The 19083-nt window shown below is 39.4% G+C and overlaps 1 protein-coding gene across 1 annotated transcript in view; it reads left to right on the forward strand.

Annotated features, from left to right (window-relative positions):
• Positions 1–2234: 2234 nt before the first annotated feature.
• The window catches only part of SCAMP1 (secretory carrier membrane protein 1), a gene marked incomplete at its 5' end in the record, with an annotated part of 30204 nt that continues 13355 nt past the window's right edge, over positions 2235–19083 (forward strand). The window contains 3 exons of the mRNA XM_010174870.2: positions 2235–2312; positions 16391–16489; positions 16757–16868. Of these exons, the coding sequence (XP_010173172.2) occupies positions 2235–2312; positions 16391–16489; positions 16757–16868 (289 nt within the window). The remainder of the gene's footprint in view (positions 2313–16390; positions 16490–16756; positions 16869–19083) is intronic.

Here is a 19083-nt window from a genome sequence, read left to right on the forward strand (position 1 = left end):
GGTGGACCCACCCTAGTAAGTTAAAAGTTTTCATCTGTGTACAACTTTCTACCATCCTGTATATCAGATCATGAAATTGTCGTATTTGCATTAAGTTCATCTTTTTCGATCTTGTACTGACAAGTTTAGTAAACTAATGCCTAATTCAAATGTCAGATTTAATTCTTCCCTTATTTTTATGATCCTTTTATTCAGTGTTTCAGATGATTTGTAGTTCAGTTTTGACAACAAACATTCTCCCCCTACACACGCTTTCCCTTGGTTTTGTTGTTCATGTGCACAATATTTTGTGCCAGTCAGTGAATTAAAGAACATGTTCCAATGTATTAGTCCATCAGTTTATGCAAGACCTGCTGAGATTTTAGGTGGAACAGTGCATCATCAGGGTGGCTTTATTTAAATCACTAATTATGGTACAGGTCAAATGTAGGAAAGCTGATTATGAATTGCATGTAACATTGTTTGTATACATTCATAGGAAGGGTAGTTCTTGTTCAGTCACCTTTAAAATAGTGCTTTGTAGCTAAATTTATGCTTTAGCCAAAAGTGTCAGTATTTTATGTGACTAGAAGGCTAGTTTTTATGTATGCTTATGCACATAAATTTCATTAAATTAAACAACATATAATATTTTAATTCTTGAAGCAATTATTTTCTTGTCTTGAACTTTTTTATAATGAAATTTTTTTAATTGCCTCATATTACTAGATTTGTGACTATAACTAATGGAAAAAACAGATTTCTAATTTGCTGTATGTCCTGGTATGTTATCAGTGTTTCTCTCATAGCAAATCCCAGGCTGAAAGCAAAATGCAGCACAATTCTAGCTCCTGAAAAAGAAACCCAGCTCTGTTTCAGCTAAAAACCAGGACACTGTATCCTTCAGGATTCTAGAGTTGGTAGATATTCTGCCCTGTGTTTTTTGATAGCTGTAAATAACTTGACTGCAGACATTAAGAAAATCCAGTTCCTGCATCTGTAGATGGTTACTCTGTCAAGACTAAGCTAATGCTGTAATATATGCTGAAATCTAAAAATCTAGATTTTATTTATTCAGTAGCTTAATAGTTTGTGTATTTATGTTTTCTTAATTTCAACAGTCTAGTTATTGACATTCATATTTTCCTCAAAGGCGGCTACATTTAAAACCTCTGCATGAAATATCTGTCTAGTTTTGGGGGATTTTTTAAAACAGTAAGTACCTTAATCTACACTTAATTAAATACACAAATAGTTATCTTCTTCCCGGTCTTTATCAACTCCAGTTTGTTTTCTAATGTTGAACTAGACTGTTGAAATTAAGAAAACATGTACAACTACATATAACTTTTGTAAATAAGCAAATAGTATATTTACAGCTATTTTGTGTTTTTGATGTACATACAAAATAATGTATACTTGTTTTGTGCATTTATGTAAATAAAAATGTAACTCGCCATATTGAATAAATGGATTTACTAATTTTAAAGGAAAGCTTCTCTTCATTCATTATAATGTTCTGAAGTTGAAAAACCTTAAATTAAGGCACAACGTAGTAGGACCAGGCATCACATGGAATAAGTACAATTTTTCTTCATGCAAAGTTAGTGTGGTTTATAGTAGTGGGCACTTTTGCTCTTCTGCAGAACCAAGCCTGCCTGTCTCTAGCAGAGAGAAATGTTTCATTCCTGAAATAGCTTTCTGAAGCTAAACCTCAAGCAGTCTTTATTACTATATTGTTCATTGGAGGAAAAAAAATACACTTTTTACTTTTTTCTTAATTTTACCAGTTCAGGTAGAAGCAGCAGTGCTTTTGGCATTATAGGACACTGTTTCCTCAGCTTCATTTTGATGAAATGCTTTTCCTGTTCCTGAAGGTGTTGGAGGTACTTCTGGGTGGGGGAAAAGCAAGAGTTACAGAAAGTTCTTTTCTTCTCTTTTGTTTTTTGGGTGTATAGTTGTGGAGTCCAGTGGTCAACATAGTGGGATACAGTTTTCTTCCCTTCTCTATTGAGAGCTTTTTTCCTTAGTGTGACAGATGGAGTTTCTTACAGACTTAATCTAGGTTTATAAGAAGCTCAGAAAATAGTTATGTCATTTTAGAGACAGAGGTGGATGTTTACAGGCTTTTTAGTGGAAACAGATCTTTTTTTAGATTGAAACAAAAGCTGAGTTTAATGTGATGTGATGATATAAATGTTGACTTGTTGCTTATATACATGTGCATACATTTACAGAGCTGTTTTCTCTTCTAGGATCCTTCTGTTACACAAGTGACAAGAAATGTTCCTCCAGGACTAGATGAGTACAATCCTTTCTCTGATTCAAGAATAGTAAGCACGTTTATTTCTTAATATGCTTTTAATCTTTTTGGGTAAGATTTGTGAGGTATTGTTTTCAGTGTTTGGGACTGATATTGTGAAACATGTGATGGGCTAGCTAGAGGTAATGGAAGATGTGCAAAGATAGATAGTTCCCTAACGTGTTTGGAGTGAATAGATCGACCTAAGTGAGCTTTGACCTGTTAAGGAAGAGTGGCTCTGTGACAGGGAGCTGAAACAGAATTGAAGTTCAGTAACTGTTCAGTAAGACTTCTGGTAGTCTGTCCTTACGCTTTTCTGAATTTTACTTGCTTTAAAGCTTGTGAGCGTGGCACACTTCCCCAGTGACTTGCTTTTGATTTCCATTTCACTTAATGAAAGTGCTGCTCAGAAAAAGAAAAACTTTGTGTTTATGTAATGGTGTACAGGCTACGAGTAGTTCTGCTGTAGTAAAAGGAATAATTTATGTCCAAGAAATACAGTTGGTTTTTGCCTCAATTTGTACAGGCTTAATTTACCTTGTGCTTATTTTCACCCATGGGGGGAAATACAAGGAATGGGATAGTAAATTCATACTGTAACAGCATTTTTCAGTTGTTACTTTTGATATTGAGGATCTTGTACAAGATTAGTAAAATGTATGGATGATTACTGTCTGTCAGTATAATTTGTAAACATTTAAATACTGTATTTTTCACATGTAGACTTATTTCTTCTGGCAAATCTGGTACTGCTGATAGGGAATGTCAGTATTTGAGTCTTTGCGATGCAACAGTAAGGTTTCATTCAGTGTTAAAATGCTAGACTAGTAGAAGCTTGTTTTTGAATGTGCCTTGGATCAGCTGTTTAAGGCAGAATATTTACAACTAGCAACAATATTAAATGTCTCCAGTTTTTTTTTTCTCCTATCTCACAATATCACGAATTGTGTTTGATTTATCCTTATGAAGCTTGACAAGTTTCAAAATTGCTTTCTGTTGATCACAAGTTATAAAGACAGTAGGTGATGTTTAAAAAGAAATTAGTGCTACTCTGACTTTTTATTACTTACGTAGCTTGACATGCAGCTCTGTGGGAAAAGGAAAACTGAAGTATAAGGCTAAGGTTATCTGGCTTTGAACAGTCAACTGTGCACATGTAAAAAATTCTAAGTGCTCATTACAGATGTCACTCATAGAAAAATGGGGAGGATGGAGGAAATCTTTATGTCAGTGTTCAGATCTACTGAGTACATGCTATATTCATGCACTGTGATTCAGTTAAAAATCTATTTGATGTTACCAAATTCATAAAAACTATCTATTGAATGAGTAGAGGAAAAGAACTTCCACAGGTTTTCTTGCAGAAAGCAAGCCTGAAAGAATATATTCAGCTAAGAGTGCAGTAATAATCAGCCTTTAGATGATACTCCTCTTCCTTGCTCTTGTGATGTTGAACATGTATTTATTCTGTAATAATATGCATTTGCAGGAATGTGCTTAACCTGAGGATAGGTTCACAATGCCATGTGCTCACCTTTCTTTTCCTACCACCTTTGTATGCAAGAGAAGGGCATACTATGCATCTACAAATAAACGTATGCAACAGGAATAAAAGATGAGGCAGTGAAAATGAATACCTTTAATGACTGGATGAACAGAGGTAGAAGCAGGGTCTGTGAATTTTAGACTTCGAGGATTACAGTGCCCATCAGAGTAGGGGTAGAAGTTGCTCTTCATTTTGTGTGCTACTGAGAGCAAAAACTTCCAGATAGTTTCTGGGGGCTTTGATTTCCTGCTCTTTCTTGTGCTTCATTTGTTGGGAAGCTGAGATACCTTTAGTAGTTTTGTGCATGTAGTCCCAGTTCTCACATTTGAAAATCATAACGGCGCTAGTGAGCAGGAAGGATACAAGCTGATGGTAGCAAAACATGTCCTGGAGATTTCTGTGGTCTTTAGTTTCAGAATCGCTGGTCTGTAAGACTTAAAATGATGTTTGTTTCACTATGAGTACCGATGTGTAGTTTTAGTTTTTAAGGAAGCTGAGGATGGTATGCTTTAATTAGAATCCAAATTTCTAGTCATAGTGGTAAGATGGTATCTTGCAGGTTAACACAGCGTTAACCTTCTTTCCTCCTTCCCTCCAAATTCAAGTTAATAAGGCATGCTGGACTGCAAAAACATTCCTCCATTGCAAATCCAGACAGGGGTGTTTCTTCTGTGAGAAGGTGATTTCAGACTCTGCATACTGACATTTGTTATCTTAGCTCAGTTGTGTTCTACCTTTGCCAAGGGAGATGCTTCCTCGGGGCGGGAGAAGGCAAGGAAGGCAAATTCTACTTTTTCTCAGTATTCCTTATTGTAATTATTTATATATATATATGTGTGTGTGTGTGTGTGTGTGTATATTAGTATTTCAGTGTATTCACCTTTTCTCAGTCAACTTCTATCCTTCACATCAGCAATAGTAAATTTGGTAGGAAAATAACATGAGATATGATGAGAAAAGTGAATGAACATGGGAGATTTTAGGTCTCAGGATCACCACCTTGATATCTAACATGAGAAATCATTGGCCACGAGCCTGCAGTGTGGCCTTGTGGCCAGTAAGGCCAACAGTATCCTGGGGTGCATTAAAAAGAGCAAGGCCAGCAGGTCAAGGGAGGTTCTCCTCCCCCTCTACTCTGCCCTGGTGAGGCCACATCTGGAGTATTGTGTCCAGTTCTGGGCTCCTCAGTTCAACAAGGACAAGGAACTACTGGAGAGAGTCCAGCAGAAGGCTACAAAGATGATAAAGGGCCTGGACCATCTCCCGTATGAGGAGAGGCTGAGAGAGCTGAGACTCTTCAGCCTGGAGAAGAGAAGACTGAGAGGGGATCTGGTCAATGTCTATAAATACCTGAAGTGTGGGGGCCAAATGGATGGGGCTGGGCTTTTTTCAGTAGTACCCAGTGACAGGACAAAGGGCAATGGGCAAAAACTGGAACACTGACAATTCCACACAAACTTAAGGATGAACTTCTTTGCTGTGAGGGTGCCAGAGCACTGGAACAGGCTGCCCAGGGAGGTTGTGGAGTCTCCATCTCTGGAGATGTTCAAAACCCGCCTAGAAACTTTCCTGTGCAACCTATTGTAGGGAACCTGCTTTAGCAGGGGGTTTGGACTGGATGATCTCCTCAGGTCCCTTCCAACCTCCACCATTCTGTGATTCTGTGATCAGATGGGGGGGGTTTTGTTTGTTTTTTTTCTTTCTTTCTTCTTATCAAATTTCAAAGCCTGCCTTATTTTTGATTTTTAAACCAAACAAAGTCTTTAGTGGTGGTATAAATGTCAGTTGAAATATTGTTGCCTGCATCTTCAGTGGTTTTATCTCCAGCTCTAACACAGTCACCATGGAGATGACTTTGTGTCTTTTGTCATGTTTCTGAAATCAACAAGGAACAGATGAGATTAGACAATTAGTATTTCTGCTTCATCATTTAATGATATTACTGTTAAAGAACTCTTCTAATATCTTCCTACTTCTACAGCTTTTGCTAATGCATGTTGAACTCCTCTGAGCATGCTGTTTGGTTTATGTATAACAAGTATAGACACAATAATGCTTATAGCAATCGCTTTCAAACTGCTGCATTAAAAAATTGGAAAAAAATCATTAGTAGAATTGTGAGTTTTTGTTTTTAAGGGACATATTTTAGTGGATTTTTTTTTTTTTTTTAGTAGATTCCTAGGCAGGTCCCGTCCTTTTGTCTTGCATCCAAACACAGTGAAGTGGGAAAAGTAGGAAACCAGATTGATCCACACCTGTCTTCTTTTGGAAGTCTACCTCCCACTCTTAGTAAATAAGTGACAAGAAAGTGACGTGGGGAAATTATCTTCAAGAGAGAACTTTTGAGCATTTATCTTCTGTTCAAGGCAGGGTCTTAATGATTTGCTTCTTCCCCCAGTGCAGCTGTGAAAGCAAGGCATGAAATAAAAAGATCTATCACAGAAGTACCATTTGGAGTAGGAAAAAAAAGGAGTGTTGTAGAGTGGGGTTGGTCGAATGTCAAGATGTAACTGCCTTGTCGTAATGTGTCAGCAAGGGTCAGGGACCGTGGATCTGGGACGCAAAGTCTCTGTAAAAAGTCAGCTTACTTCCCCTGTCCAAATGTGGGTGGTATATTATGATACAGTACGATATTGTCCAGTGATGGCTGGGCGTTAGTGCAACCCTCACAATACAAATCTAAGTAATTAGTGTTAGAATCATACCCTTGAAAAGACAGAGTTGCTAACCATCTGTCTTGCTGTGAATGTCTCGACACTCCTATGCAGGCTGTAAGTCAGTTGGGTATCTCTCTTCCATACCCAAACCTCTAAGCTACCAATAGTAGCACTTGGACAGACAACCAACAGTATATGGACAGGTAGGTATCACAAAATAAGTGACAAGACATAGGTTACAAGGGACCTCTGAAGGTCATGTTTTTCAATCCCCCCTATTCAAAGTTGATCACTAGGTTGCATTGCTGAGCAATTTGTCCTGGGCAGTTTTGAATATATACAAGGATGGAGATCCCGTGACCTCACTGGGTAACCTGTTTCAATGTTGGGCAGTTCTTACAGTGATTTTTCTGCCCCCCCCCCCCCCCCCCCAATAATATCTAATTAGTTTGCTGTTTTCCAACAAGTAATGTGCTGTGTCATAAAAGCAGCAGCAAGAATCTCATGTGTATGCTGATCCATAAGGGATTCAAAATGTATCTGTTTCATTTCTTATACTTAGTAAATTATGTATTGATTACAGCAGAATTCTACAGCTTTATCCTGGTATGTGAGTAAGCCAGACTTGGTCCACTAAGTATGAAATTAGGAAATGAAAATTTTTCCACAATGATTGTGACATTCTGCTCAGGTAAGAAACATGGATCAAGATTTGTTTTCACATTTTTGTTATGCCTGACATGGGGCCAAGCCTTACAGGTTCCAGAATGAGAGATTGGACTATTAAATTTGAGAGGGGAAGGAAGAGGCTTGACTTCTGCTGCCCTGAAGCCACCTGAGAAGCCTATGTCTCTTCATCTACTTTTGTGTCAAAATAAGGTGTTTTTGGGATCCTCTGGTAGGAACTGCATAAGATGTTTGTCAGGGTTAAAAGAGTTATCAAGCAAGTGCCAGACTGACTGATTTCCTTCAAAGACGCCTCAGCAATTTTTATTCCTAGAAATCCTGTGTCAATAAAAATCAAAATAATTTAGACAACAGTACACTAACAGATAAGAATTCCTGTTCTGCTTACTTAATAATTATGGATCTCAATGTCTTTATGAAATGTCCATTAATTCTCAAAACTAGTGCCTGCAGCTATCTAGTTTGTCATCTTCAGGATTTTGATATTTATTGACCACGTGTCTCTCACCCACTTGCATCTTTTGTGCTGGTAAAACATTCGAGGTGACCTTAGAAAGTGGATCTTTGCTTTTGGTTCTAAATAGCGAATCAGCTGCTCCTGTAACTAGCTCTAATCTCACTGCTTGGTAATAGTGTTTCCTCAATGAGATTTACATTTACTATTTACAGGTTTTGCCTGTATTAAATGCATGTCCCTTGCCTACCTTCTAAAAACCTTTACAGAATCCTTAAAATTTTAAACTCTGTGCATCTGTACAGTAGCAGTTAGGCCATTTCAGACAATTTTTCAATACACAGCTTGCAAATACATCTCCATTTCAAAATGCAAGGAACCCACTGTATTCTAGCTAACATTCAATAATTGTTTTTACAGGAATTGTTTTGCAGATTTTTTATGAAGTTAGCTGAATTCTTAATGGAGCTAACTTCAGAGATGGCAATTACAGCAAACCTGTGCCTACTCTGTATTTGGAAACTGATGTGAGACATTAACTTCTAGAATAATGCTTTGTATTGCCTTTTTAATAACTGTACAAAGAACTGTCTGCCTTACTGTTCTGACTACCAAGCCAATAAATTATTATTTCTTTGACTTTTATTAAGTATGTTTTAATTGCACATATGAAGTCACACTTGTTTTGAGTACCTTGTTTGCATTAAAGCTAACTGTGCATATAACCTCTCTTTTCCTTGGTTCTTGTTTGTTTGCCTTGTATGCATTTTTATTGAACTTCTGTTTTTCCAGTGAGTGCTGAATACTGGGAAATATATTTATAGGACAAAAGAAGAAGTTAAGTGGTTACTGAAAAAACGTTGTCACAAATAACTTTTTTTTTTTCCCTGTACCCTTCCTTATTACCCATGTCAGGCCAATAATAGATAATTTTGTATGTTGGCAGAACCAACATGTAGTCCATGCAGTTCTCCAGATCTGCTGCACAATGCTAGAGCTTGAAGATGTGCTTTCTCTGATTTAACTTCAGTAGTTCTTGCTTCTAGGAAAATCCCAAACTGTACAGATATGTTTTGCAAGGGTGGTTTTTTTTGTTTGTTTGTTTTTTTTGGGGGGAGGAAGGGGGGTTGGTAGCTGAGTGATTTTTTTCCAAGGCAGCTGGATACTTGTATTTGTTTCATATTAAGTAGCTGTGGGGGTTTTTTGCTTCTCAGCTTTGATTAGGGTTATAAAAATGAGTACTTTAGTTTGACAGGAAGACTTAATGCAACCTAAGTTTAAAATGGTTGCATCCTGGTCACTTTTTAAAGAACCATCTCTAAGGAATGCAAGAGCAGGCAATTCAAGTGTTGGAAGTCAAGCAAATGGGGCAGAAGGCTGGCTTGGCTGAGTAGGGATCTTCTTCTAGAACTTAGGTGGAAAAGGAAAGTATATGGACATTGTAAGCAAGGACAGGCACCACAGGAGGACTACAAAGATGCAGTTAACCACTGTAGGGAGAAACTTTATGGCTAAATCTTGATCAGAGTTCAAGATTGCCAGCACTGGGAAGGACAACAAAAAGGGCTTTTAAAAATATGTTAAGAGCAAAAGGAGGATCAGAGATAACATTGATCTGTTACTTAATGAGGTCAGTCACCTCACAAGTAGGTATGTAGACAAAGCAGAGATGTTTATTGCCTTCTTTGCCTGTGTCTTTAACACTGATGATGGGCCCTGGGATTCCCAGAGCCCTGTGAATGGAGGAATGATAAACTCCCAGCCATCTCTAAAGTTGTTCGAGACTTGCTGCTCCAGATGGATGCACATAAGTCTATGGGTCCTGATGGTATTCATCACAGGGTTCTGAAAGAGCTGGCCAATATTATCGTGGGACCTCTCTCCATTGTTTTTCAATGGTCTTTGAAGTCTGTAAAGTTCCCAGTTGACTGGAAGCTGCCAAATGTTGTCCCAGTTTTCAAGAAGCATAAGAAGGAAAACCCTGGTAATTTCAGGCCTGTCAGTCCCACTTTAGTGCCTGGTAAATGACAGAGAAGATTATTTTGGGAGTTATTGAAAAATAGTTGAGAGGCAATGCAATAGTCATTGGTCACAGCCAGCATGGATTCACGAGGGGAAAGTCCTGCTTAACTAACTTAATTTCCTTTTATGACAAGGTCACCCATGTAGTTGACCAAGGGAAGCCTGTAGTTGTGGTGGGTTTGGATTTTAGCAAAGCTTTTGATTCTGTCTCTCACAGTATCCTGCTGGACAGAATGTCCAGCACACAGCAGACAAGTCCATAACACATTGGGTGAGCAACTGCCTGATGGGTCGGGCTCAAATAGTTTTAGTAAATGGGGTTACGTCAGGCTGGTGACCAGTCACCAGTGAGGTTCCCTAGGGCTCGATTTTAGGTCCAGTGCTCTTTAATGTTTCTATAAATTATCTGGATGCAGGAATTGGATGTACCTTAAGTAATTTTGCTGATGACACTACATTAGGTGGAGCTGTGGACTCCCTAAAGGGTACATAGGCCTTACAGAGAGATCTGGGTAGACTAGAGGTCTAGGCAATAACCAATATTATAAAATCTAATAAAAGCAAGTGCCAGATTTTGCACCTGGGACAGAGTAATCCTGTACAAATATGTATGAATTGGGGGATGAGAGTGTGGAGAGCAGCCCCGTAGAAGGACATGTAGGGGTTTGGGTTGATGGCAAGTTGAATCTAAGTCAGCAATGTGCCCCGGCAGCCGAAAGAGCCGACTGTGCCCTGGGGTGCATGAAGCACAGCGTAGCTGGCCAGTCGAGGGAGGTGATTGTTCTTTTCTACATTGCACTGCACTGGTGCAGGCCTACCTCAAGTGCTGTGTGGAGTTTTGAATGCCTCAGTGTAACAAGGACATCAAACTATTCGAGTGTGTCCAGAGGAGGACAATCAAGATGGTGAAAGGTCTTGAGAGCAAGACTTCAGGTGAGTGCGTGAGGACACTTGATGTGCCCAGCTTGGAGAAAATAAGGTTGAGGGGTGACCTCATTGCAGTCTACAGCTACCTCACAGGGGGTGGTGGAGGGGAAGGTACTGATCTCCTCTCTCTAATGACCAAAGTTAGGACATGAGGAAATGGAATGAAGCTGCATCAAGAGAAGTTCAGATTGGACCTTAGGAAAAGGTTCTTCACTAAGAGGGTGGTCGATCACTGGGACAGGCTTCCCATGGAACTGGTCACAGCTCGGAGATTGTCAGAGTTCAAGGAGTGTCTGGATGATACTCTTAGTCATATGGCTAAGTTTAAGTCCTGTGAGGAGCAGGGAGTCGGACTCGATGATCCTCATGGGTCCCTTCCAACTTGAGATATTCTGTGATTACAATGCTTTCTTCATTAAGTTCTTGATCTACAGATGATGATTTATAATACCTGTGCCCGTCGTGTATTGAATTCTGATCTTTGAATAACAAGCAATATTGAACTTCTACCATTAGCAGTAACATTCATGAATGGTATATACTTACTTACTATAGCTCAAAACTAGCGGCCTAGGTGCACCATAAGAAGGGACTGACCATGCTGGCTTTTTGCTGCTTTGTTGACAAAAACGTGCTACTGGGGTAAGACAGGCTTTGGAAAAGTGGAAGCTGTTTTCAAAGAAAACTTAAGAGCTTAAACTCTGCCAAGTGTGAAACTGTAAGGCAAGCTCAAAGCTCTGAGGAAAAACTTGTAGAGCAACTTGGGAAACTTTATTTCCTGGTAGCAGGAAGTTCCTGCCATAGAAGATAATAATGTAGGGAAAAAAAATCTTTACGGGGGATGTGTCTTAAATTTGAATTCTAGTAGAATAGGCTTTAGAAATAGGTAATCAGCTGAGTGTTAAGAAAACTAAGATGGAAAATTGCTAAAGCATGAACTGGAATGTACCTCAGCTTGCTTCATGCCAGAGGAAGGAAAAGTGAGAGCTGTCACACTCACTATAGAAAAAGCTCTTTAAAGGATTCAAGAAATTAAGAGGCCAAAAGGTACAAGTTCGTTATTGGGTAAGTAGGAGCGGGGGTCATGGAAAAGTCTACAAATCATAAATGTTTTTTTGTTGGTTGGTTGAGTTTTTTGTTTGCTTAGGATTTATTTTGTTGTTTTTTAGCAGACCTCTACATAGACAGGGGCTTTAACCTCCGAGCAGACATGGAAGTCGCCTTGGCTGCTGCGTGATTCCTGCATTAAGTAATGGACTGTAGCACCCAGATCTAACAACATGAGACTCAGGGCAGCTGTTTCCTTGTACTGCAGTGCTTGAAATAGTAAGCCTGGAGTGTCCTCCTTCCTGTTACCACAGCGATACAGCTGTATGGTTTTTGAGGGGCTGACACCTGAAGGAAGATCGTAATCCCAGTCATATTATTAGAGAGTATCCAAAGGTATATATGATTCTTAATCACACACCATCCCTGTAGAATGTGAGATCACCTGTTTCATTAAGGTTATAGACATGGCTGTCAGAGAGGTGTACTGATTGGTAGCAATTTATGTGTACCTGGCCACTTTATCCAATAAACAAAGGCAGAAACACAAACTTGATAGATAAGTGACAACAGACAAAACGGAGGGCCAGAGCTCTTCAGTATAATTTATGGGCTTTGAAGAGGGTGAATCTGGACTTTTTAACTAGAAGAAGGAAGAAACAAGATAAGCATGATATTATGGATGGTTGAGGGGAGCCTGTGGGACTATGCAATATTTAGGGAGATAGTCAAAGATATAGAGCAGTTGGAGATCTGGGAGGGGCAAGGAGGAGACTAGAGAAACGAATGGATTTAATGGGGCTGGTTACATGTAAATTGCTACCAATCAGTACACCTCTCTGACAGCCATGTGCCTAATCACTGCAGTTATTGTTAAATCCTTTTTTAACTCTCTTTCTGTGACATTTCATTCTACCACATCTGTGAGTGCTGCAAAGTCTAGCTGCCAGCAACTGGAGTGACTCGAGTGAGAAACTTAGGTGCCAGCAACATGGTCAGACCCCAAGTAGAAGAGGTCTGTATGTCTGATGTCAATAACTGAGCATTTAGATGTCAGCAGCTGGAGGGACCATGGATCATAAGGCCCATGTGTCTGCAGTGCTAGCAACTGAAGGGACCAGCGTGTTTTCCTTTGTGTGTATATATGTCATTCACTAGCAGACTTCAAGCTGGACTAGCTGGCAAATAGGAGGAAAACCTCTCTCTGGGAAGACTCAGAAGTCTGAGCCAAAAGTGTGTAAGGGACTCTGGGATCTGGGCTTGGATATATGGCAAGCTGAGAGCCCATGCTGGTGTTTGAGGTAGCTGCGAGTGTGGAGGTTGCTTGTGACATCAGTGTACGAGTGCATGAATTTTCTAGTGAACATCAAGCTGGGCTAACTGGCAAACAGGAGGAAACCTGTATACCAGGTAAGAGAGCTCCAGATCCAAGCAGGTATATCAGACAGGCCGAGGGCCTTCTGCTCATATCCAGGGGATCTGCAGCTGTTGTGTGCTTGTAAATCTGGAGTGAGGCATGTGCTTTCAGTAGTGAACTTACTTCAGTGTGGATCAGCTGGAGAGGAGGAATGGGACATGACTGTCTACATATGTTCTGTGTAGTTCTGGTAGTGTTAATGTGGGGGTGTTGTTAAATGCAGTGCCTTCCCTGTGGCAGCCTGTGTAGCTGGCCATCCTGGTGTCCTTGGTGTGCGCGGGTGTGTCTGTATTTCTGTGCCTCCCTGCGATGCGTGTTTGGCCTACTACTAGCTGAATGTGGAAACAAAACAAGAGCTGTCTCCATCAGCCTGGAGTGGAGAGCCCTCAGAGGCACTCAGGGTGAGATGCACGGGGCTCCAGCAGTTGGAAAGGAGGAGTTCCCAGGTCTCAGAGCTTGGGGGAAGCAGTAGCCTTTGTAACATCCCTTAACAGTTTTTGTCCCCCAGCCCCTCTTGACTTTCTTAGGATTCCAGGATGCACAGCCCCTCCTACAAATCCTTGGTGTAGTCTCATTTCTTCCAGGGAGCACGGGTTCTTACTCAGGCACCGGGTCTTTTACACAGTTGTCACTATATGCACAGTAGATGGCAAGTCTAACACCGTATAGATGGCCAGCTAGCATATAGTGGAATCTGAACAGTGTAGAAATCTGAATCAGAAGAATCTCAGGCATAATTAGTACCTTTTAATGTCATAAATGCTGTTGGCTGACATCTTCGATTTTGTAGCTCTAGTGAGCTTTCTGATTGGTTCCTTTATTTATAAGCATATATGCAAGTTCCAGTCATTAGCAGCACCTCAGGCTGTTTGGACAAAGTGCCTTTCAAGGCTAAGTATTTTGAATTCATTGTTCAAATATTTTCTAGTCTGACAATCCACCTTTTTACACTATTACAGGTAATATTGCTATTACTGTTACTCTTCACAGTAGTACAGGAGGGCTACTGGAGTCCTTGCTGGAGACTTGGAACAGTCTTGCTCATTAGTCTAGCAGGCAGCTGCTTATCAGTTGTGCTTTCAAAGCTGTTGTTACTTAACCACAGAGCTACAATAATCAGACCTTTTTTTTTTTTTCTTTTGTAGTATTGCTCTGGCCTACAGTATATAATGCATATGAGTTTTTGTTCAGTAGCTTTTTGTTACTCTAGTGCAGGTTTTGTATCTTATGTTTGAAGCAGAAGATGGTGACTATTGATGGCTGTCTAGTTTTTGTATGAGTTCTCATACAAGCCTTTTTCCTTATCACAGAACGCTCCAACGTAAGGAACAGCAGTATTAACCATCTGTAACAAGCATCAGAGAATCAATTAGTTTGTAAGAGACTTAAAGGTCATCCAGTCCAACCGTTTAACTAACACAGCCAAGTCCACCATTAAAGCATGTCCCTAAGCACTATGTCTATACCAGGGATGGTGACTCCCCTGGGCAGCCTGTTCCAGTGCCTGATAATACTTTTGCTGAATAAGTTTTTTCTAATATCCATTCTATACCTCCCCTGCCACAACTTGAGGCCATTTCCTCGTCTCCTTACTTAGTCGAAGAGACTGACACCCAACTCTCTACACCCTCCTCTCAGGTAGTTGCAGAGAGTGAGAAGGTGTCCCCTGAGCCTCCTTTTCTCCAGGCTAACCAACCGCAGTTCCCTCAGCTGCTCCCCATAAGACTTGTTCTCCAGCCCCTCCACCAGCTTTGCCCTTCTCTGGACACACTCCAGTGCCTCAATGTCCTTCTTGTAGTGAGGGGCCCAAAACTGGACACAGTATTCAAGGTGTGGCCTCACCAAAGCTGAGTACAGGGGAAGGATCACTTCCCTGGTCCTGCTGGCCACACTATTCCTGATACAAACCAGGATGTTGTTGGCCTTCCTGGCCACTTGGCCACACTGCTGGCTTATATTCAGCCGGCTGGCAACCAAGCACCTCCATGGCCCTTACCACCAGGCAGTCTTCCAGCCAGTCTTCCCCAAGCCTTTAGCATTGCATGAGGTTGTTGTGACCCAAGTGCCAGACTTGGCACTCAGCCTCCAGTTGTCTTCATCTGACAGCACTGAGTCATCTTTCTTAGGATGAAAAGTTGAAATTACCAAGCATTTCTGAGAAATGAGACCTCTCTGATATCTCAGTATTCTGTTAGGAGCTGGTGTATAAGATGGAAAGATAATTTTGAAATGGTAGAATCAGCAGATATTGCTGAGATGTGCTGCAGTATCACACACAGAGGTGGAGTTTTCTCAGGCATAATATTTCTCCTCAGTGTATTGCTTTTGAGTATTTCAAAAAATGGTTATAAAACATGGAGATAATCTGGGCCAAGTCATAATTTGCCAAGTTAGCAGTTGTTAGTTGATTTCTGCTTCTTTTAAGGTGCTTTTGTACTGAAAACATCACACTTCTCACCATATTTTTGTTCTTGATTTCAGTTTTTGAAGGAACAATAGTTCTCTTGTCTTGTCCAAGCCCTACCCAAAGAAAGAACTGTAGTTTTCCCCCAAGCATATTTAAGAATAAAATAGCATCATAGTAGTGCTATACTGAGCTGCTTTGGTAAAGTTCAGTTGATAACTTGCATCTAGGCAGTAGTTTTTTCCTTGGTTTGATATCTGCTGGTTAACATTGTATATGATAGAGAGATGTGGAGAAACTTAGAGAAGATGACGAATGGGAATAAGGAAGAGAGGATTTAAAAAAAAACCCAAGAAAAAAACCCCTGAATTACTAGAAGTTTCTTTTATGCTGTATTATTATAGGTAGTGACCAAGTGAATGAATCGTCAGTGGTACTTCAAACTAGATACTATAGTACTTACTGGTGGAATAGATAAGCAATAGGTTATGGATCTTGAATGGGAAAATTTAATATGGTACATTGCTTCTCTAGTTAAACAGTTGATAAAAGCCCTTGTTAAGTAGAAAGCTTTGGGAGTCATTACTAATAAAAGGCAGCATGTTTCAGAATATGAATCGACCACTGTTAAATCCTGCAATTCTCTTAACAGTAATTGACCTTATTCATATCTGAACAAAATTAAACTTCTGTTTACTTTCTACTGATCCTTGAAATTCCATGTGTATTTATGGCAAGCAGTGCAGTGTAAAACCAAACAGGCGGGACATTGTACCACAGAATATAGTTAACTTATTTTTCCTGAAGGATATATATATTGCAGGCATATCAGATTTTCAGTTTATGAGTAACACTTCCTTTAAAACAACTAGATTAGTTCTTACAGTTACTAAAAATATATTGATTAGGATGAGAAACTTTCCCTATAATTGTCTCTCTTTTTCTTAGCCTCCTCCAGGAAATGTGAAAATGCCTGATGTACCCAGTACGCAGCCAGCAATAATGAAACCAACAGAAGAACCACTTGCTTACACACAAATTGCAAAGGTCTGTCTGTAACTTTCAGGCACTAGGTTCCTTTTAATTATAACTATTTAAATCCACTTCTGGAATAATGTCTTTTGTAAATAAGCATTGCTTTCCTAATGATTTATGAAAATACTGCCTTTAAGTAATTGCTTAATGCATTAATTCATGCAGTATTATGTCAGTCTTCATGCATAACTGGAGATGCTTAATTATAGAAAACAGACTTGGAATATTTATTTTGTGTTGTATTTTTTATCAATATCTAATGATGCCTGTTTTGTTCAGGAGCATGCCTTGGCCCAGGCAGAACTGCTAAAGCGTCAAGAAGAACTGGAAAGAAAAGCAGCTGAACTAGATCGCAGAGAAAGGGAAATGCAGAGTCTCAATCAGCAGGGGGGTATGCATGAAAAAAATACTTTTTAAAGTTGCAGAAATTTCACTTTTTCTTAGAAACTGTTTTAGTTTTACAGTGACATTGTGAAACAGATCAATGAGGGGGTTTTATAATCTCTTTTGGAAGAGAGTTTATCACCCTTGAGACGTGCATACAGTGAATAACCTGTCGTGTTCTGTGCAGATTTTCACTGTAAAAATTTTAAGTGTTTCCTCGTTACATGTTGTTCTCTACTATCAGCTATTCTTCTTCTAGGTTAATATCTAAGTAATACTGTTTAATAGAAATGGAGCATTTTGAGAATAAGTAAAAGTAACTTCATAAGTAATATCTCTTGGTTTCTCGTCTGTCAGTATAGCTGTAGGAGAACATTTTTTTATCTTTTGCTATGTTACAGATATAATCTATGCAAATAGCAGGAAGATCTATTATTAATCCTTTATTAATTTTTCTTATGGTACTTTGGAACCCCTATTCAAGAGCAGTATCTTATTTTGGCACAAACTGTAAGCGTGCTGTGCAAAACCATCAGTTTTTGTATGGTATTTTCACAGATAAGGAGATTTACGTCCTCTTAACTGAAGATAGATGTGGATCAACAGGAATATTCCTTTTCAAAAGGAAAGACTTAGACTGAAGTTAGGAAAAATAACCAAAACAAAACATAACACTGTGTGCAAGATTGAGTTTGTGTGGTCTTTTTACTTGTATCTAGAATTCTGACTTATTTACACATGTGCTGTTTGGTTTATTTTTTTAATATGCAGTGGTACAATTCCACGTTGCAGAATTGCTTAGTAATTCAAATTCTCAGGGAATTTTATAGAATAGAATAAAATATTTTCAGTTGGAAGGGACCTACAATAACAATCTAGTCCAACTGCCTGACTTCAGAGCTGACCAAAAGTTACAGCATGTTATTAAGGGCATTGTCCAAATGCCTCTTGAACACTGACAGGCTTGAGGCATTGACCACCTCTCCAGGAAGCCTGTTCCAGTGTTTTACCACCCTCTTGGTAAAGAAATGCTTCCTTATGTCCAGTGTAAGCGTCACCTGGTGCAGCTTTGAACTATTCCCATGTGTCCTGTCGCTGGATACTCAGGAGAAGAGCTCAGCACCTCCTTCTACACTTCCTCTCCTGATGAAGCTGTAGAGAACAGTCATATGCCAGTCGTTTGTAAGGATCTGAGAATGGGAAATTGCTATTCTTAGGAAAAGAATAAAGGTGATATTGTACCTTCATTAAACTATTTTTATTTTCTCAGTATTTGTTTTTTTCGATTTCTGTTAATACTCCCTGTACCTTTTCTCCCAGATAATGATTTTTTTGTCTTTTTTTTTTTTTTTTTTTCATTTCCTTCTTCTTGCATTGCCCTTCATCTAATCCCACTATCTTATATGGATTGTCTGGATTGATTACTTTTCTTTTTCAGGCTTTAGGGACAGTTTTGTTCATCTGTATCTTAGGGAAAATAACTGATAACCCTGTGCATGTTTCAGGGTATTTCTAAAATAGGTATCTGTTATTAGGTTGCAGTTGTTTACACCAGAGTTCTTGAAGAATCGAAGAGGAATCTAAAGGATTCTTTAGGAAGGCAGAACAGAAAGAGAGAGCGCTTAAAGCTTTAAAGAAAATAGTTTTTTACCAAATGACTGTGTAAAAGATGCAGCAAAGCAGAAATTATATATTTGACTGAAGAGAAATAGATTATTTTCCTCTTGGTTTTGTTTTTTTGTTTTTTTTTTTGTTTTTTTTTTTTTTGTGCACTCTCCTCTGGAAACACTGTGGAGTTGCCTTGATTGGAGGACAGGGTCTTTTGCAATACTCTAGCTATTTGCATTTGATTTAAGATGCTGACTACATGTCTAGGACACTGTCATCATACGCAGCTGACTACAGTGCAAAGATCTTTAAGCTCATGGGTCAGCTCAGTCGGCTGCCTTTGGTCTTCTTTGCTCAGTTCCTGTGCAGCATTGCATTTGAACTACTTAAGTGTGCTGCTTCCAATTTCAGCTATTTCATTTGGGCATGCCTGGAAATCCCTTTCTGTGCTTGCATGAGGCTAGTTTGGAGGTGTCTGCATTCACAGTGTAGGCATGCCACTGAAGTTATGTTAATAGGCCTTGAGGTGGTAACTTGTGTTGAATGAAATAACTCTGAGCTAGCTCTGTGCTTATCATGTTACAGTCTTGGAAAATTAATATCAAAAGTGTATT

Source organism: Antrostomus carolinensis, unplaced genomic scaffold, assembly GCF_000700745.2.
Source record: "Antrostomus carolinensis isolate BGI_N321 unplaced genomic scaffold, ASM70074v2 scaffold12899, whole genome shotgun sequence".
In the NCBI taxonomy this organism is placed as follows: Eukaryota; Metazoa; Chordata; class Aves; order Caprimulgiformes; family Caprimulgidae; genus Antrostomus; species Antrostomus carolinensis.